This window comes from Denticeps clupeoides, unplaced genomic scaffold (assembly GCF_900700375.1).
Source record: "Denticeps clupeoides unplaced genomic scaffold, fDenClu1.1, whole genome shotgun sequence".
NCBI classification, from domain to species: Eukaryota; Metazoa; Chordata; class Actinopteri; order Clupeiformes; family Denticipitidae; genus Denticeps; species Denticeps clupeoides.
In genome coordinates, this window is record NW_021629727.1 from 48,850 (window position 1) to 69,071 (window position 20,222).

Genomic DNA, 20,222 nt, shown 5'->3' on the forward strand with positions numbered 1-20,222 from the left:
CAAAATATGCATTTGTGAATGTGCTAAAGCCTTAAATATTACTCATATCCATGACTGACAGGAATAATGTTGTTGCAGGGTGGCATATACGAGGAGGAATGTGAACTGTTGGCATGGTTAAAGCATAAAGAAGGTATAAGTGTAAGAACTTGTGTGGCTTTGACAAGGACAGCTGCGGGCCTCCAACATGACAGGGATGTGTTTGTTGTGAATGTCACGCAAGAACGGGACAGAGAAGAGAGAGTGCGTGTCAAAAAGCCCAGTGCAGAATGACGCAACGGAGACTGAGTCTCCACCAGTTTACCATCTTGCACAGCACACCCACGACTGTGGACCCTCACTTTACCGGGTTTAAACAGAACAGTAGAGGAGGGCAGGATGGCAGACAGGAACAGGTTAAAGGACCGGGCTTGGGTTGGTTTTGGTGTCTCTAGTGGGTGACGACGATAAAAGGACGCGGAGTGATTTCCTCCAGCCTATATCCGGGACGCATTACCTGCTTTTGTGTCCCCTAGGTCACGTGACTGGCATCACACAACAGTACCCCCTCCTCAAGGGCTGTCGCCAATGATCTGGGGTGGCGGTGGATCCGGAGGATGCAGAGAGGAGGAGATGAAGGGTTTGAGACGGTTTACATGGAAGATGGATGAAAGATGATAGATGACTGGAGTGAGACGGCTGAGGATCTGGAATGGTCCAATAAAGCATGAGAAACGCAGCGGACACAGGTGCCGCCGGTTGTGTTGGTTGGCCGAGCAGCGGGTGGCGGCGAGGATCCACATGGGCACACATGTCATGGGCATAGGACCGGACATCCCTGGTCATGGAGGGCCACCTCCATGAAGGACTGGTGGATGAAGGACTGGGTCCGCAGTCAGCCTGGGTGCCCAGAGAGGGTGGACGAGTAGCCCGACTGCAGGACTGCTGGCCAACACTGTTTGGGTCCTGGGTCAGAGGCCTGAGCATTCTGCACCTGAGGGGGGGCCCCACGATGCGGCTGGACGGGAGGATGGGAACATGTTCAAAAGGAGGTAAGTCGGAGACCTGATGGGGGTGCAGTTGTTTTGCCTTCCGTATGGAGATCAGGTTCTGATGGTCGACCCAGACCAGAAAGGGGGTGTCACCGCCTTGGTGCCAATGTCGCCACTCCTCCAGCGCCCACGTCACCGCTGGCAGTTCACAGTCCCCCAACCCCAGAGAAAAACTGCTTCCACGTTCCCTGGGTCACATGACCAGCATCAACCTAGAGGTTACACCACACTTTGACAGGGCCATGGGTACCCAAAACTTATTGATATTTATGGGAATTAGACTTGCCAGTGGATGATGTGGACAGTGTTCTTTATGCTCTTTGAAAAGTACCACCAACCCAAAGCCCACATACATCCCTTCATGGTAACTTTAACTGCCATAAATGTAAATTATGTCAGTTTGTTTAATTTATTGTGTTTATTTATTTTCTTCATTTTAGAAACATTGTTTCCTTTATGGGTAGGAACCAAGTTTCATTCCGTGTTGCACACAGTCACCTTTAAGTGACACAAAAAAAGGTTAATAAGCTAGGAGAAGCCGTAAATTAAAGAAGGCATAAAGAAGATTAAATAAGTAAGCTGTAAAGAAGAGGAAGAAGAAGTTGGAAGTGTTTCTTGTTAAGTTTTTGTTTCTAAAGCGAACTTATTCCCTCACGGTTACGTGCAGCCAGCGAGGTACGTTTAACTGTGTTTCTGTTTCATTGTGCATTTGTCAACTTTAGTTTAAATGTTCATTTGTTATATTTATGTTGATCATTCTGTACATTTATGTAATGACGGTTTGACGGTGGATTTTATGGTGGCTTGGCGGAGATGTGTAACGAAGGAATAAATCCATCTGTGGCTGATGAACCACAGTGTCGTGTATTACCAGGAGGGAGTGATAGTGACTGTATGCTTAGAGAAAAATTATTCATTCAATCACAGACCTACTCATTAGGTTTTATTGATTCCAAAGAACAGCCTTGGTATGATGGACTGACAATGTTGGACCTTTCTGACTGCAGACTGTAGAATACTTTAAAAACAATGTCCCTCAATATCAAAATTCAAATCTTTGCAAATCACTTCATGTACAGGGCATAACATCATCAAAATAGGTGCGTAGGGGACCTTTATTGGATGCCCCCAGAGAGGACATGCAGGTGGTTGGTGCGGAAGACAAAGATGCAGAGGACTAGTGCAAATGGAGACGGTTGATGCACTGTGGTGACCCCTAATGGGAGCAGCCGAAAAAAAGGAGAAAAAGAACAGCCCAACCTGGGGAAGACACGTTTTTGCTGATGTAACAGTATATTTGATCAAAACAGCCTGTCAATAATCCAAGGTGGTAGTAGCCTAGTGGGGTAACACACTTGCCTATGAACCAGAAGACCCAGGTTCAAATCCCACTTACTAACATTGTGTCCCTGAGCAAGACACTTAACCCCAAGTTGCTCCAGGGGGGACTGTCCCTGTAACTACTGATTGCTCTGGATAAGGAAGTCTGATAAATGCTGTAAATGTAAATTTAATCCTAATAATTACTAACCTCTGTCATTTTCTCTAAAGTCCTTATCTTCTTTTTTTTTGTAATTCTTGTGGACAGCAAAATCTGAGCTCATTCTCAGATTTCAGCAACAACTTTGCTGGAACAAAATATATATGCATCATTGTTCAATAAAAAAACTATATTAATGATTAGTTGTATAGTTAAAAAGCAAAAAATGTAATAATGGTTAATCATTCATGATTATGGATGAACAATGACAAAATTTACAGAAACATAACAAGGTGGACAAAGTGATTTTGGGATTAAAACTGGGTCATTCTCACCATAAAGACAAAGCAAAACCTTTAGAAGAAAATGCAGAAGCATGACTGCTGGTGTCGCTGATGGACTGAAATGGACCCAGTAATCAAGAGGCACTGCAGTGGTCAAATGCACACAGAACTCGTTTTGTTCATCCACAAAAACTGACTCTTCATGCACTCATCTGCATGGGTTTGGTCCTGAATTTCTGTAACTCACCCTTTCTAAATGAAGACAATAAAAGTATAAAGTAACAACTGCCTTTTTGCAACATTGGCAAAATGTTCACGTAACAAGATGGGTAACTTTAAGAAACAAAAAGCCGTGAGAAGGTTTTCATCCCAACCGCCTGCAGAACACACTATATGGATGTGAACAATCTTAAAACCATGGCTGGAATGAAAACGTCCACGTCCAGTCCTCTGCACCATTATCTACCACGCTACAGGTTTAAAGTTCAACTATAGCCTAACACACTTCGTCATCTAGTGTCATTCAGACAGATCTGGGTCCTGAAGGGGGGGGTGGGTGGTTAGGGCTGAACCTTAAACCTGTAGGACAATAGAGCAATGAGGAACATTGGTTACAAACCTTTGAAATGGAAGAAAAAAAATTCTAAATTCTAGTAACTAATTGCTGGGTAACAGTCACACAATCATCATTTTGGTAAATTGTTGATCCCTCCATGTATTCAGTCTGCGTGCTGGACCCTGGCCTGGACATGAGATGATTAACCCCGCCACCCCGGCTGTCCTCCCGGGACCTTCTGCCTCGCTTTCATTCCCCGCGGTAAACCACAATGTTCTTATCGGTCTCATGCACCTTAATCTCGTACAAGAGATTAGTGGGGAGAAGCTTGGCCATGCTGTCCCAAATGAACACCGCCAGGTTTTCAGTTGTGCTGCATTGAAAGAAAAGAGAAACCACTGGGTGTTAAGGACACAAAGTCCTTAGTCACGTGATGAAGGGACAATGAACACGTTTAAATCATACCTGACGACGTCTGCAAAGTAAGGCACATCTTTATCCAGGTTTTTGTGATCAAGTGGTTTCATGATTGCTTCCTAAATGACATAGAATGCACATTTAATTTGATTATACTGTATGATTCTGAGACCTTCCAAACCTTCTGCTGTCTGTCATCATCAGGACTACAGTGACTGTAACTGTCCAGCATTTTATTGCATGACTGTGATGAGGGCCAGCATGGTGACGCCATGTCCCCCTAGTGCCATGTCTTTACTATCACCGCTGTACTCCTTGAGTTTATACTGAGTGAGATTGTGAGATTGAGTAGCACAGCCCACCGTGACAACAAAATGTGTCCTCTGCATTTATCTGTGAAGGTCCTCCTAAAAAGAAGGTTATTTCAGTGGCAACTGGACTTGTTACGAATCCTTGACAACGTCTCGCCCTTCCATTCCAGAGGGCTTTCTTGTTTTTCCTCTGCATTTAACCATCATCCTTGGTGAGCAGCATGAAAGAAGCCCGGGGAGCTTCGGTACCTCGATCAATTAGAATTTTAGAAATTAGAGATTTTTTTTTACCTCAATATAGTGCTTTAAATCAGTCAGGTTCATCACCATACCAGTCTTCCTGTCAATCTGTTGGAGGCAGAAAGGATTGAAGAATTGAGTATTTTGGGTGGTTTGAACAGTTTTTTTCTGTGCTTACTATGTAGAATCAGTTGAACTTACTTTTCCTCGTACTGTGACTTCCACTGCAAAAAGCAACACATTTAAAATAGTTTGTCAGTCAGTTTACATACCACACTTTATTCACTTAATCATAACTCACAACAACATGCCACTTATAAATAATGAATAAGACCCCCATGATTATAAATATTAGTAACAGGATAACACCGATTTCTACCCATTGTTATAAATATGTTTAACAGGATAACACTGATTTCTACCCATTATTATAAATTAGTAACAGGATAACTACAAAATATTAAAGGAACTATTTTGTTAACCTCGTGAGTGAAACAATAAGGCATTTCAGATGCAAACCTTTGTAGTTGTGGCCATGGCCGTTCGGGTTATTACATTTGCCAAAAACCCTCCTGTTTTCCTCGTCGCTTAAGTGGTTGCTAATGAGAATACAGAAACAGAACGAGTACATATTAAATAGTATTACACATTACTTCATGAAAGGTTGGAAGCAAGTCGCCAGCGCGCCCCGCGGATAAACTACATTTCCCACAATGCCGCGCAGCGGGTCTCGCTACCGTAGCGGCTCTTGCGCCTCTGCGCCGCGTCGAGACGGGCCCACGCCGCGCCTGCAGCGGCGGCTGTAAAGGAAGCAACGTGAAGAACACGCAAGCCCGCAGTCACCTGTGCAGACGGTGGCAGGCGCTGAACGACTGCAGCCGCGTGATGTAGCCGACGCGATCCGGAGCTCCGTCCATGGCCGTCCCCGCCGCACGCAACACGCAACTGCCGCCCGGGAACTGGGAATGGCGGCAGTGTTCCGCATGGCGCATTTTTATAGGTGCACGGGATCAAGCCACGCTTATGAATAGATTTACTCACGCTATAAGACGCTACACGTGTACTACACGTACAGGTCACAGATACACGGTTCTCAGACGAAGTGGATATGATTATAAATATTAGTAACAGGATAACACTGATTTCTACCAATTATATATATATATATAGAGAGAGAGAGAGAGAGTCAATTTTTGATAGCTCTAAATTAAAATACTGTATTTATGTCCAGTTCTCTGAATTCATGGTGGTTTTATATGCTGTCAAACCCAGCATCATTAGAAAAAACTTGTGGGGCCAACTCATTTTTTTTTTTTTTTTTTATAGCTGGGACTGATTGAGCTCATAAATGAAAGTGAAATGATTGTCATTGTGAAACACTGCAGCACAGCACATGGTGACACAACAAAAGTGTGGGGACGGTGCTTTGCTCGGTGGCAGCCTTCTGATTACGGGTCTGCTCCTTTTACCCGCTAGGCCACCACTGCCCCCATTCTTTGTCACGTTCCTAAAACAAAGTTCTGGACGGACTGTCACGTTGGTGCAGGTGTCTTTTGTCTGTTCACTCTGGCCTTCTGTTATAATCCCAGACACATCCCAGTGTCAATTATTAAGTCCACTTTAATACACATTCACCATCAACAAAACGTGTCCTCTGCTTTTAACCATCAACTTTGGAGAGCAGTGGGCATCCCTGACAGGTGCCCGGGGAGCAGTGTGTGGGGGCGGTGCTTTGCTCGGTGGCACCTCAGTGGCACCTTGACAGCCTTCCAATAACAGGCCTGTTTCCTTACACGCTAAGCCACCACTGGAACCAACAGTGGCATTGGCACCCCCACGTCTACCAGAATTCAGGCCCCAAGGTTCCCCAGCAGACCTGGGCATCTCACTTCCTTCTTCTCATGTTACATGTGACCAAGTGTTTTCATGCGCACCTTAAACTGGTGCATTGTCCAGACTGGTGTTAATATTATTAGTTTAGTGCCCTATAGCAATCCAATCAGAAGGTATTAGGTAAGATCAGGAGACCCCCTGAGGAAACTAAGCCTATTGTTTGGTACGATATGGTGAGAATGAAGCTAGATGTCCTGCTGAGAAACTTCATCAAATCAGAGGCACCCCCTAATCCTGGGAATGTGTGGCTTTAAATAAGAGCCCACTGCTTGTCTTCATCAATGAGGGGAGAGGTTCTGTGACCTGTCTCCCATCTCCAGGAGATCATCTGTGGCCACCCAAAAGGAACATGGGTAACAATAAGAGCTGTGCCCTGTCTAAGGAGCTGCTGGAGGACCTGAAGCTGAGCACCAGGTACACCGAGGAGCAGCTGCACACGTGGTACCAGACCTTTCTGAAGGAATGCCCCAGCGGGCACATCCGCCAGGAGCAGTTCGAGGCCATCTACGCCAGCTTCTTCCCAGATGCCGACCCCAAGGCCTACGCCCAGCACGTCTTCCGCAGCTTTGATTCTGACAGCAATGGCACACTTGACTTCAGAGAGTACATCATCGCACTGCACCTGACCTCCTGTGGGATGATGGTGCAGAAGCTGGAGTGGGCCTTCGCCCTCTACGACGTGGACAGGAACGGCTCCATCACAAAGAATGAGATCCAGGAGATTGTCAAGGTGAGACTTCTATCACAGTTATTTATCTTTATTGCTTCTGAACAGACTGCGTGCACCAGTGTTAAACGGCACTGTGCTCTTCCATCTTTTCCAGTCAATTTTTAATATGATCTCCAAAGAAGCTCAGATGAATCTCCCTGATGATGAGAACACTCCTGAGAAGAGAGCAGACAAGATCTGGGCCTTTTTTGGAAAGCAGGAAAATGGTATTCCTCCTTAATCAAGTAGCATGACGAGGTTTTTGGGATTCTGGCCCCAGATCTGCTTAGGCCCGCATTAGCAACCTTAACTGGGCTCTGCAGGGATCATCGGCCAACACAGAAACAATGTGTATTTATTTAAGAATACTTACATATTTTAAACCTGTAATGTTCCTGTATATGTTGTTCCGACTGATGTGTGTATTATTCCATATTTAAATTGGAATATGACAATTTATGTCATATATGATGGGACAACCTACAGAACAGAACCTAAGAAATTGATCATTTCAGTCTCTAATGCAATAATAATACACTACTACACACTGGCAGGGGTGTGAAAGTTTTGTGAGGGAGAGTTTTGTCATAATGGTTGTGATAGAAATTTCTGGAATGGTTGGTTCTGAAATGGTTAATGTAACTGGAAAAAGAAATGACGAATGTTCGTTGTCTTCTCAGACAGGATAACCGAGGGCGAGTTCATTCAGGGAGTCATGGAAAATGAGCACGTCCTCCGACTGATCCAATTTGATGAACCACAGAAAGTCCAGGAGCAGCTAAAAATCAAGAAACAATAACTTTGTATGAAAACAATATGTAAGGGACCCTTTTTTTTTTGTAACCGTAGTTTATTCATTTTAATGATATCACAGAACAGTTATTTAATAGCACTTTCCCTTTAACATTGAACTGGAGACCAAGTACATTAGCAGAAGGCGGAACCACAGACGCCACATAATGCACGACTATTTAATATGCAGCTCATAAGAAGGCTTCATGACCCTTTGCTCTGACTGATGTGAAACAGCACTAATTTCTCTTATATTATTTATTACAATTACTAAATGTGCAACACAATAAAATGGTTCATCAAGGGGAATGCGTTTGTCCACGGTGCTTCCTTGTACTTCCCTGAAGTACATTATACGTTTCATTTGACTTATTGTGCAAAATAAAGAAGCAGGTAAAATGCGATACACAGACTAAAAGGCAGCGTACTCACACACATTCCTTGTTAGCGACTGACCTCTACTGACCATGGTTTAGGTGTGTAACCTCACGTTTGGCTCAGGATTTTTTTGTACAGCTGCCATGTCCCTGTGGTGCTTCACCACTTTGCTATATTTGGTTCAGTGACCGCTGATGAATATTTGGTCACAATGCTGTGCTTTTTTGTGTGTGTGTGTGCACGTTACACTGTCCACAGTGCACAGATGATCCCATATTAAGAGTCACTATTCACATTCCATATGAACATCTGTAGTTGTGCAGTGGAGGGTCAGAAGGCGCTCTCCTCCAGGATCTCCTCCATCGTCTCCCCGAGGGTCATCTCACCATCGCTGCTGGAGAGGCTTTTTCGGCCGTGCCCTTGCTGCACCTGTCCTGCTGACTGGACCGCCATCGGTTCTGTCTGTGGGCGGGCGTGGTCCACGCCGGCCCCGCCCAGCTCGTTTTGCGCGAAGGTGTGACCAGGGTGCCCGGGGTGGCACCTCTGCAGGATTCCAGGCCGCATCCTGTGGCAGCAGCTGTGCACCTCTAGGCGACGAGCTAAGCGAAACAGCTGCCATCGCTTCTTCAGCTCCCCCTGCACCTGGGCCAACCGAGCAGAGAGCGTCACCATAGCGACAGCATCGGGCACCGGGAAAGTACGAAGCTGGTTACAATCTCACCTCGCCATTAGCGAAGCAGTAGAGCACGGCTACCAGGAACCCCTGAGACATGAAAAATATTGTGGCGTTACCATGACACAGACCAAAAAATGGGATCAAGTGACATTGCAGGCTTTAGTGACGCTTCATCCAACACACAGATCTATGGGGACGACAAATACAACACGCATGCTTGTCTACAGTTTTCATCCAATCAGCTCAAAGTGCTTCCATTGTGGTTCAGTTAAATCAGCGGAGAGCTGATGGTCTCGAGACTCGCAGTCTAGCAGGCCCTATATGCATTTTACAGACGATGCAAAGACATTATGCATTTTTTGTGGTTGATATCTACTTATGAAAACCAGGCAAGGCATGGTGGAATTAGCCTTATCAATTAGCGTATCAAAACTACACACTGTTTAAATTCCTGTTATCGTGGTTGACTTTAGCTTCAAAAGTGCGATAGCAGGATTGACCAACACACATATCAGGTCTAATCTGTGAAGACTGTAGTTGTAGCCAGTCGGAAACACACCACTTCTAAACAGAGTTATTTGAAGCTGAGAATGAGAACTTTTCACTGGTCCGGATTGTCAGAGGCAAATCACGAAAGAGAAAGGATCTTAGTGGGTAACACACTCGCCTATGAACCAGAAGACCCAGGTTCAAATCCCACTTACTACCATTGTGTCCCTGAGCAAGACACTTAACCCTAAGTTGCTCCAGGGGGGGACTGTCCCTGTAACTACTGATTGTAAGTCACTTTGGATACGAGCGTCTGATAAATGCCGTAAATGTAAATGTAAAATGTTCCAAATCTGATAACTTCAGGCTTGACTTTGATTTAATTGCTGCTGATCACATGGGAAAAGTGAAAAGAAAAAATTCAGATGAGTCCTGGAAATGTATACAGAGGAATGAATAGATGTGCGGGGGAAAAAAACCTTCAAGTCTACAAAAAAAAGCTTGGTTGAACAAGCTTTTTTATATTGACATAATTCTGCTTTTGTGTAGAAAATGACAACTCGCTATTTCCATGTCTGCGATGTAAATGTCGTGTTCATGAAAATTCTTCAACTCTTACAGTAAACATGCTTCATAAATGTGCAGGGATTTCTTCCAGCACACGATTTCCAGGAGCAAGCCGGGACGACTTGTCCCTGAGTGGCTTGACCCCCGAACCAGCAGGGGGAGTCATTGTAACACAATAGCTAATAACATAACTAAAATCTTAATTAAGCAATGTCAGTAACACTATTGTTATAAGGCCTTCTCATTAACGATGGCCTCATTTCTCAAATCACTAATCACAAAATGGGACACACAAATTGATATTTATTTTGCAATTACTTGCCAGGTCATATTTCACCTTGGCCTTAATTGGCACCCAGTGACTCCTTCAAATGAGGATGCGCAGGTTTCCTGGATGCAGACAGGACGCTGAAATTCCAGAATTCCTGCCAGGTCTTATAACCTGCTCCCTGTTTTGAAATGGGATCCTTTGTTGTGATATTTTCAATTTGTGAGACACTTTTTGTGTTTCATTGGATCACCTGGAAGGAGCTGAGTGTCAGGTGGATGAAGTTGCGGACGTAGCGATGTCTCCCCTCCACGTACTCGTCCATGATCAGCGCGAACACCACCTCATGGATCCCCAGCAGAGGAATCAGCACCAGTGTGGCTCGCGCTAAGCTGCACATTTAACAAAAGGACCTTTTTCGCTCAGCACACCCAGCAAAATCAGCACATTTCTGCAGGGTGGATGTCTCACCTGTATCTGTAGTCTGTAAATTTCACCTGGTCAGCTTTCAACTTCGACAGCAGAAGTTTCAAAATTTTTAGGAAAATGTAAAAAATGATCTAGACAATATGAAGAAATATTCAGTCAGGCTGTTCACTGCCCTAAAACTAGCATAACAAGAGCTTGACCTTCATTCCATGTAAGAAAACATTCATTCATTTAGTTCAGACATACAGTACAGGAAAAAGTTTGGACACACCTTCTCATTCAATGTGTTTTCTTTATTTTCATGACCATTTACGTTGGTAGATTCTCACTGAAGGCATCAAAACTATGAATGAACACATGTGGAGTTATGTACTTAACAAAAAGTGGAGACCTGGACTCCACAGTCACCGGACCTGAACCCGGTCGAGATGGTTTGGGGTGAGCTGGACCGCAGAGTGAAGGCAAAGGGGCCAACAAGTGCTAAACACCTCTGGGAACGCATTCAAGAGCTCATCGAGAGAATGCCAAGAGTGTGCAAAGCAGTAATCAGAGCAAAGGGTGAAGAAACTAGAATATAAAACATGTTTTCAGTTATTTCACCTTTTTTTGTTAAGTACATAACTCCACATGTGTTCATTTATAGTTCTGATGCCTTCAGTGAGAATCTACCAACGTAAATGCTCATGAAAATAAAGAAAACACATTGAATGAGAAGGTGTGTCCGAACTTTCGGCCTGTACTGTATGTAGCTCATCGAGAGAATGCCAAGAGTGTGCAAAGCAGTAATCAGAGCAAAGGGTGAAGAAACTAGAATATAAAACATGTTTTCAGTTATTTCACCTTTTTTTGTTAAGTACATAACTCCACATGTGTTCATTTATAGTTCTGATGCCTTCAGTGAGAATCTACCAACGTAAATGCTCATGAAAATAAAGAAAACACATTGAATGAGAAGGTGTGTCCGAACTTTCGGCCTGTACTGTATGTTGATAGAAGCCAGTGTCTTGAGATGATTGATTAAGCATATTGGGCTGGTGGACAGATTGATCTGAACAAAGGGCTTAATAATAGGGCATTAATGGTTAGATTGTCTCAAAATCAAATCTAAAATTCCAGCCACAATCCAGCTGAGTGAGTTTTGTCCCTGTGGTCGCAGGGGTTAAACAGCCACATTCACATTCTGCAGGCTTTTGAACTCTCCGTGCAAAATGGCATTTTTAGGGTCCAGTTCAGTTTCTGTGCTGAACTGAGATCCATAACCGGCCCAGTTTCACAGGAAAACCGTGACAGCGCGTGACCGCTCGCAATGCTGATCACATGACGGCTCATGACCGGCCTGCCGGTGCTGCAAAATCAGTGTGACAGATGTCTGTTGTGGTGAAGCAACTGCAAATGTCCGATATGGGCTGTCAGGTGACATGTTCTACTCACCAGCACTGCTAATGTGATGGGTCCTCTGATGATCCACCAGATGAGTCTAGTACTGTTGCTCCAGCAGCTGGTGAAAATAGTCACAATCATGATCACTTTTTTCTTATAAAGTATTATGATGAAATTATAAGAGTGTGTGCTTGGCCCTGTGCAGGTAAAAATGTGTGCGTTTCTTTTTAAGCAGTAAATGAACTTCTCTGGAGGGTGCTTGACATAGGACTGTATGAGTTTCATTGGCCTTCATGTATATCATGTAAAATGAATGATGTTGGTATTAAATGTGTGGCGTGAGGTTAAAGTTGTAATAGTGAAAAGATCACAATAATAACTCATGACCCGAATGACAACGGCAAAAAATATTAATAGAATGCACGCCGAAAGGCCGAATTGTACTTTTTAATTTGATCAGCCAAATATATTATACCTGACGGAGGCAACTAAAAGAAAATTTGTCGTTTTGTAACATGATAATAATAAGAGAATAATGAGAATAAAAAAAATAAGGACTTCTGTTTTGTACAGTTATTAAAATGCATTAGTTGCTCTGTAATTTATTTTAACTTTTTGATCAGTATGCGCCAAGTATGCATTAGTCAAAAGAGGTGAGAGGTGGACGGGAAATACTTACTCCTCATTTTCATATAATGTTTTTGCAACTAGCCATGGTACCACAAAGAAGATTGGTGTGCCTTAAAAAAAAAATAAAAAATTTAATAAAGCATTTATGTTATTATTTTTTTTGTGAACGTTTGCTGATGCGATAGACCATGCTGAACGTGTGAAGACCCACCCCAGCCAATCAGCATGTAGCGCTGCAACAGTCGTCTTTTGGTCAGCACGGTGGTGAAGAGCAGTGTGTGCAGGAAGATCGCCTCCACCAGGAGCCAGAAGTAATTGCAGCTGACGAAGTACTCCATGGCCACCCTGGAGCCTTTGCACAGCAGCGCGGTCTGGGGTGGGGGGCAGGGGACACGCTCTGGTTTTCACGTGAACATGGACACGTCCCTCACACACAGCAGACAGACAGCAGGGCCGCAGAGAGCCGTACCACGGAGTCGGAGTAGCTGTTCCAGCCGCCGGCGTCGCTGGTCAGGCTGGAGTGCATCGCCTGTAAGATGACCTCCTTTGTGATCACCGCCATCGCCCTCAGCATGAAGGACACAAAGAGATTCATGTGGATGTAGTTCCTGGTGCAGTGCAGCTTCCTGCGAGGCACAAAGTTTACGTCCTGATTAAAATCAAATTGGATCGAGTTGAATGGAATTTGATCACCGTGTGGGGAAAAAATCCAGTTAATTCTCCTCTGTACTGTAACCTACGAAATGATCCCATCAATGTACATGAAGTTAGAACCGGAACATAATGGACATAATTGCATTACTGTAACCCCAAAGTTACCGTTAATGAACTGAACTGAGGGAAGAAGATGTAAAATACAATCATCTCCCCTTCTCCCCTTCTGTCTTAATTAACCTGAAATAACTGATATTAAAAAGGCGGGAGGGCATGTCTTCCTGCACGTGCCGGTGTTTTTATCTCCTTGGCAGTGGCCCGGTGTGTTTTCCTTATAAGGGCATTGTTTACACCGGCCTGGTGTGCACCGTTGGAACGTTTAGAATGTCACGAGGCTTGTGAATGCTGATCGGGATCGATGTATTTCGGACTCGCCATGCCTTCTATCGCGGCTCTCCCACTGTGATAGGGAATATCGGTCAGACCGTCGCTTTCCCTCGTGGCTGGGCAATAACTCGTCACGTCTACATGTTTAATATACAGTGTGTATAAGGACCGGATTCACCAAATTAATTTGAGACAAGATTCATTCTGCATGTTTGTTGAGTTAAATTGAAAGTGTTTCATAGGCTTTGAAATATCATGGAATGACATAATGTTCCAGATTCCCCTTTAAACGTCCCCACTCACCTCAGCAGGCCCATGACAAGCATGGCGATGGAGAGGGACGAGAAAGACATCGAGTATCCCACCATGGAGACGACCCTCAGCACAGAGAACTGGAACATTTTCTCCTCCTGATTGACAGGGAGACAGGACAGGGCAGGGCGCCGGTCAGCTCGTCCCCCCGCCAGAAACACGCCAGCGTCACGCGCGTAGGTGCTGGATCACCTCGTCTGTGATGACCAGCAGGTTTTTGCACTCCGAGTCATCTCGCCAGTCCTCGCTCGAGTTGTCCCGGGCGCGCCAGCTCCCGCTGGACAGGCATTCCTTGTAAACTCTGCCTGCGCCATCTGGAAAAAGACAGGAAGCTCCAGGCATCCACACACAAAGTGTCTATTAAAATACTGTATTCATGCTGGACGTGATGTCTTGACGTCTTGAAGGAGAAGGAGAAAAATTAAATATCTGGGATGGTAGTAGCCTAGTGGGTAACACACTCGTCTATGAACCAGAAGACCCAGGTTCAAATCCCACTTACTACCATTGTGTCCCTGAGCAAGACAGTTAACCCTAAGTTGCTCCAGGGGGAACTGTCCCTGTAACTACTGATTGTAAGTCGCTGTGGATAAGGGCGTCTGATAAATGCCATAAATCTGCACTGTAACAACATAATAATAATAATAATAGTAATATACTGAACATCATAGTGATGATTGCACGTGCTGAAATTGTTTGAAAGTTCGGTGCTGAGGTAGATTCTGCTTCACCCCATCAGGTGCTTGTGGGTGGAGTTACGCTCAAAATTGACATCGATTGACCACCCTGGAGCCCACGGCTGGGTGGATCCATACAGACCATAAACGAGCTGAGAAGAGGAAGCTGGTCTCCACTCAGCTCTCTCGGGCTGTGAAGGGTAACATTTTACTCTGACCTTGTTTAGCCCAGGACAGGTACGAGGGACAGGGGACGGACACATTCCCAGGCGGCGAATGGGGCCAGCAGGCGAAGTTGTCAAACGAGCCGTTGCAGTAAACTCCTGCCAAACACAACGCCGCCGTCAGCCTGCGCTACCGCGGCAACAGCTCAGCAAAGTCCGAGCGGGGGGGACGCGGAGTCCGTTCCTCACCGGTCTCAGGGTAACTGGCGGCCAGTAAGGTCCTGTTGCAAATTCCCCAGTATTCCTTCCGTTTGCTGATCACGTCACCAAGCTTAGAGCCCATCGCCTTCAAACATTTCCCACATACACAGAAAAAGACAGGATAACATCGTTATTTAACAAAGCAAAAATGTAATAACCAGCACAGATATATAATAAACAATCATTAACTCAGGATGAAATGGCTGAAACTCGACAGAGATTTGTTTAAGTGATGTTTACAGTCTGATTTACGACTTTTGGTACTGTAAGCACTCAGGCCTTCGGTAACGAACTGCGCCATCGGGGGGGGCATATTTTATTTAAAGCCAATAAAAATATCACTTTCCTGAGGGGGTTCCTGCCGTGTTCGTCAAAAGATGGCCCCGAAACCACTTTTCATGAAAAATGCCCAAATTCCTTTTATGAAAATGAAATTAGTATCACTTGAGGCCAGTTACGGTACGTGCCAGCGAAGCTGAGATTTACTAATTTCACTAATAGAAATGAGCTGTAACTGTTTTAAACGTACTTCCATTTCAATGAATAATCCGTCATGTATTCCCTTTTTGAATTATACCAGGTAACAAAATACCTGTAGATTGTAATTACAAAAGCAGTGCACAGATTAGACCATTAAAGCCAAATAATCAGGAAGTGCATATTAACCAAATAAAAATGAGGATTATGCAGGTTGTAATGATGCAGAATGGAGCATTGTTACACAGACGATTCTGCATCGTAAGTCAGCTGCTGGAAGAAATATGCACCAGTCACATCCTCACAAGGAGATTCTTATGGCTGCAATAAATTCTTTCCTGGGAGTAGCTACTTAAAGTTTTTTTTTTTTTTTTTATTAGAAATACAAAAGCGACTCATGAATCACACGGTGCCTCGTTGTGGTAATACGAAAAGCACGCCAGGCTCCTACCTCAACGTGGAGAAGCAGCAGCAGGAGTGAGGAAGCCCCGCAGCGGCGGCGGCAGTGCCTGGTGGGCATGGCTCTATTTACCCACAGCTCTGCCTGAGGTGGCCCGCCGGCCCACGCCGCATCCCGCCGCCACCTGGCCGGGGTCGCCCTGACAACCAGCCAGTAACGTCTCCAGTGGGGGGAAAAAAGTTTGCTGCTCGCCACCAACACGGGGGAGAAAATGAAAAGGATTTGAAGTGTGTGTGTGTGTGTGTGTGTGTGTGTGTGAGAGAGAAAGAGAGAGAGAGAGTGAGTGTGTTTTCTGCGTGTGAATAGGAGCATCTGCTGCAGCTCTGCCTCTGTGGCTGCTCCTCCCAGACCCCGGTCCTGATAAGACCGGGGCCCAGGAACGGTATTCAAATAAGACGATGAAATTATACAATCTTCTAAAAGATGGTTGTAGGTTTTCTTTCTTTTTCCTTGCAATAACAAAATCATAAGAATTTCTCCGGTAGTTAGTTTTTGTTCCAAATAATGTTTCTATTTTCTGCTTTTACTTTCCAAAGAGGACCATTTGTTCTCTTTTCTAAAATGAGTTTTAATATGAGATCAGATTACATTCTATTATATTAGCATTCATTTCATGGCATGATGATTTGATAATAACTATAATAATTTACTGACGAGTTTACATTAGATCACTGAACGACTAACGTGCCGGAGCCGAGTGGAAATATCCTCGTCCGTGAGCTCAGATGTGGATGGGTTTGGATGGTGACACCAAGCCGGACCCCCTGTAAACAATCGGGGTGTTTATCTGGAGTCCTGTAAACCGGCCAGGTGTTTGGCCGGGGTCACGCGGGGTGGATTTCATCACAGGAAGTCGGCGCAGCGGCCCGCGGCCCAGTAATGGGACAGTCACTTGTCTGCGCGCCGCGCGTGTTTATGCGAGTAATGTGGACAGATTATACACCGGCTCTCGCTAACTGGATTCCTTGCGGCCCGCTCCTCTTTCACGCCGGCATCCGAGCGGAGGAGGACCACCACTTGCGAGCTTGGGAGCAGAGAAGGTGCCTGGATCGGTTATGCGTCAGTTTTCATTTAAACGCTGATTCAATGTCTGAGTGCATGAGGCAGAATCTGTTCCGATGATCTAATAAGGTGACGATGATCTTCGGTTTAATAAATTCATGCCACTTAATGCACCTCTTTGCACCATAACATCATATGGGGTGGTAATAGCCTAGTGGGTAGCACACTCGCCTGTGAACCAGAAGACCCAGGTTCAAATCCCACTTACTACCATTGTGTCCCTGAGCAAGACACTTAACCCCTAAGTTGCTGTAACTACTGACTGTAAGTCGCTCTGGATAAGGGGGTCCGATAAATGCTGTAAATGTAATCATTCAGAGAGGAACCGACTCTGTGACATTGGCAGAAACACGATGGTTTGAATCCATGCACCAGTCCAAATCAGATCAGTCCTCACTCAGTGCCCTTCAAGCTATGACTAGCGCACCTCAAAAAAGGTCAGTACCCGAGCAGATCCAGAAAACTCCCTGTTCTTCTTTAGATGCCTTCGATTTGATCGGTGCTGCCACATTTGCTTCCTTATTGATACACACAGCAAGAAAGAGACAAAACCACAGTTCACTATTAAACTTATAAACTTCACTTCTCCAATATATGAACTTTCAGTTCAGTGACCAAAGGTTATAATAAAAAATAATAAATTATAATAAACATTTCTGCAACTATAATATAATTAATATAATTCACATTGTTATTGCTATGGTACTTATTATCATTATTATTATAATTAATAGTAATAACAATGATAACAATAAGCCAAATGATTGTTCAGACAATGGTTATTAAAAAGTGCAGAATGAATAGAAGATAGAAATGACAGAGCGGCTTACAGAAGTGTAATTCAGTCGCTGCATTTTTATACTGCTTCAGTAGGACAAAGGAAGACGAATAAAAGTGCCGCACAATTCCATGCGCATGAACTTCATATTTAATGCTGCTCTGAGCCACACATGATAAGTTATGTCGGTTCATGGGACTGTAACATGTAATAATTTTTTGCTGATTTATTATTTGAGCGCTGGACACACCCATTCTGCCACGGAGGATTTCCCATGACCTTTCATCCGGGTCAAGTTGTGCGTCCAAGAATAGAAACAGACAGACATAGAAGAGGGAGAGAGAGGGGATGTGATGGGTTAGAGGGGCTCAGATGCTGTGTCCTTGGCTTTAGGTAAATCTGCATAAAAAAATTAATACCTGGAATAAGGGAATATGCAGCAATAGGGTGGTAGTGGCCTAGTGGGTAACACATTCGCCAATGAACCACCATTGTGTCCCTGAACAAGACACTTAACCCTAAGTTACTCTGGGGGGGGGACTGTCCCTGTAACTACTGACTGTAAGTCGCTCTGGATAAGGGCGTCAGGTAAATGCTGTAAATGTAAATGTAAATGTACAGCCACAACACTGAATACTGCTTTTCATTGGACTGATTTTGTTAAGTATGAACTACGTCACTCAGACTCAGAAATAGATTCATTTCAACTGAGCTGTGTGTGTGTGTGTGTGTGTGTGTGTGTGTGTGTGTGTGTGTGTGTGTGTGTATCTGTACCATTGTAGAACAGAGATTTCGATGTTCAACCATGAGGAAGTGCTTGTGTTACTGAATTCTGGGAAATCCAACCTCGTGTAAAACTACAAGAAGATGACGGAGGACAGCTATGCAACATGCAACACGTGTCCCTTCCTCTCACAGCGCAGCTGTCCCCAAGGACAGTTGCAGGACAGGAACTGGATAAGTGGGCACGTTAGCGGGTAGGGAAGTGGGGTTTTTTTACAGCTCCAGGACACGTGCCCACTGGTGACAGTTCATTCCGAGTTCAGTAGTGTGATCATCTTCACCAGTCCAGCAAGAAGCACACTGGTCTGGGTGGCAAGGCTGTTCATCCACGAAACCGTGCTATTGTCCATTTCAAATTTCAGTTGTCTAACATTTCAAATTTGTCCAAAATCATTTTAATTGGTATTAAATGAGCTTTGGACGCACAGTTTCTTCTTTGCTTGAAGTGCTATTCTGACAGATGATGTTCTTAGGGGGCAGTGGTGGCTGGAAGCTCGTAACTTGCAAATGAAGGGTTGTGGGTTCAAATCCCAAACCGTCAAGGTGCCACTGATGTCCCTCAGAGCAAGATGCTGTCCCCACACTCTGCTCCCCGGGTCCCTTTCATTCAAATTAGTTAAATTAGCTAATATTTTTCATGAAATGGTAAAATGTCTAACTTTCTACATTTGATATGTTCTCTTTATTGTGGTTTTAATTTAGTTAGTATGATTTTTGTAAAAGATGATCTGCAGTGTAGATTTTTAGAGCATACATAACATAAGACATGATAGAAAGCCTGCACACACACAGTGCATTATAATATTAAATAATGAGTGCAAAGGGAACACCCATGCCACGCTGCATCGGCCTCCCAGCTCTCGGGGCACAAAACATCCGGCTGCCTCCAAAGAAGAACAATCTCACACCAAAGACACATGAGGCCCAAAGAGTTCCCTTCATAACGTAAGACTGAAAGTCCTTGTTTTACCCATTGATTGATTACATCCTAAAGATTATTGGAAGGATCTGGAATTTTCTACTTTTGGATTTTTTATGATCGTTTCAGACTTTACACTCTGTACACTCCATTTACACTCCGTACAGTCTTCATGACCTACGACTGTGTGCTTCGTAAATTGTGTAATCATGTTTGCAATTGTGCACAGCCAGAGTACTGACATATTGTAATAAATGCGGTCTGTCGTATGCATTTATTTATGAGTGCACATCTTTGGCGGATGAACATTGTACACTGACAAGCAAAAGTGCTTCAAAAACCCGTCCTAAACAATTCAAAGGCCTCCTCCTGCAATCCTCAGCATCCAGCGGCAGCGTCATATGTGTGTGTGTGTGTTTCAGCGGCCCTGCAAGGTGTTTATGGAGGCTCTGTACAGCCCGGCCTGTGTTTGGAAAAAAAGGACAGGTGGTATTTGGGAAATTGAAAGTCGCTTGTTGGACACATAAATTGTTTACATCTGATAGAATTTAGGCCCTCCAAGCTCGGGGCTTTGATGATTTGATGAGCAAAACAGGTTGCATCATGGGAATCGTGTGCTAGAAGAGGAACGGGCAGGTAAGCTCGTCGCTCTGGAGCAAGTTCATGCGCCGGCCACGTTGAGCCCTGGGTATCTGCCTGGCTCGGCTGCTGTTTACGTTCTTGGCGCGGTGGCCCCGGGGGCGGGGGACAGCAAGTGT

At 44.5% G+C, this 20,222-nt stretch overlaps 3 protein-coding genes across 4 annotated transcripts; 1 reads left to right on the plus strand and 2 right to left on the minus strand.

The window, feature by feature from the left end:
- Nucleotides 1-1,959: 1,959 nt before the first annotated feature.
- LOC114772861 (6-pyruvoyl tetrahydrobiopterin synthase-like) lies at nucleotides 1,960-5,299 on the minus strand. Of its 2 annotated transcripts, XM_028965581.1 has the most exons (7): nucleotides 5,163-5,299; nucleotides 4,839-4,918; nucleotides 4,521-4,543; nucleotides 4,371-4,427; nucleotides 3,817-3,887; nucleotides 3,646-3,724; nucleotides 1,960-3,374 (listed from the first exon to the last, which is right to left on the minus strand). In XM_028965581.1, exons 1-7 carry the CDS (start codon nucleotides 5,234-5,236, stop codon nucleotides 3,369-3,371), a joined length of 390 nt encoding a protein of 129 aa, XP_028821414.1. In that variant the 5' UTR covers nucleotides 5,237-5,299; the 3' UTR covers nucleotides 1,960-3,368. The 2 variants fall into 2 exon arrangements, with proteins under 2 accessions (XP_028821414.1, XP_028821413.1); XM_028965580.1 differs by having other exon boundaries at nucleotides 1,960-3,724.
- Nucleotides 5,300-5,785: 486 nt separating this feature from the next.
- LOC114772860 (recoverin-like) lies at nucleotides 5,786-7,980 on the plus strand. The gene is made up of 3 exons (XM_028965578.1): nucleotides 5,786-6,942; nucleotides 7,037-7,148; nucleotides 7,602-7,980. The coding sequence occupies exons 1-3, from the start codon at nucleotides 6,562-6,564 to the stop codon at nucleotides 7,718-7,720; spliced, it is 612 nt and encodes a 203-aa protein (XP_028821411.1). The 5' UTR covers nucleotides 5,786-6,561; the 3' UTR covers nucleotides 7,721-7,980.
- A 441-nt stretch (nucleotides 7,981-8,421) lies between these two features.
- Nucleotides 8,422-15,072, minus strand: LOC114772859 (glucagon-like peptide 2 receptor). Its single transcript, XM_028965577.1, has 12 exons — nucleotides 14,974-15,072; nucleotides 14,779-14,883; nucleotides 14,076-14,197; nucleotides 13,875-13,981; nucleotides 13,000-13,156; nucleotides 12,742-12,901; nucleotides 12,580-12,640; nucleotides 11,952-12,018; nucleotides 10,563-10,651; nucleotides 10,345-10,483; nucleotides 8,813-8,854; nucleotides 8,422-8,733 (listed from the first exon to the last, which is right to left on the minus strand). The coding sequence occupies exons 1-12, from the start codon at nucleotides 15,065-15,067 to the stop codon at nucleotides 8,422-8,424; spliced, it is 1,455 nt and encodes a 484-aa protein (XP_028821410.1). The 5' UTR covers nucleotides 15,068-15,072.
- Between the last annotated feature and the right edge of the window lie 5,150 nt (nucleotides 15,073-20,222).

Coding starts and splice junctions, on each gene's coding strand:
- LOC114772861 (XM_028965580.1), bottom strand. CDS start 5,236: ATGGACGGAGCTCCGGATCGCGTCGGCTACATCACGCGGCTGCAGTCG. Junction 4,544..4,838: donor CCATGGCCACAACTACAAAG/GTTTGCATCTGA, acceptor TGCTTTTTGCAG/TGGAAGTCACAGTACGAGGA. Junction 3,888..4,370: donor ATTTAAAGCACTATATTGAG/GTAAAAAAAAAT, acceptor TATGTCATTTAG/GAAGCAATCATGAAACCACT.
- LOC114772860 (XM_028965578.1), top strand. CDS start 6,562: ATGGGTAACAATAAGAGCTGTGCCCTGTCTAAGGAGCTGCTGGAGGAC. Junction 6,943..7,036: donor AGATCCAGGAGATTGTCAAG/GTGAGACTTCTA, acceptor CATCTTTTCCAG/TCAATTTTTAATATGATCTC. Junction 7,149..7,601: donor TTTTGGAAAGCAGGAAAATG/GTATTCCTCCTT, acceptor TTGTCTTCTCAG/ACAGGATAACCGAGGGCGAG.
- LOC114772859 (XM_028965577.1), bottom strand. CDS start 15,067: ATGGGCTCTAAGCTTGGTGACGTGATCAGCAAACGGAAGGAATACTGG. Junction 13,157..13,874: donor CTTGTCATGGGCCTGCTGAG/GTGAGTGGGGAC, acceptor TGTGCCTCGCAG/GAAGCTGCACTGCACCAGGA. Junction 12,902..12,999: donor ACAGCTACTCCGACTCCGTG/GTACGGCTCTCT, acceptor CCCCCACCCCAG/ACCGCGCTGCTGTGCAAAGG.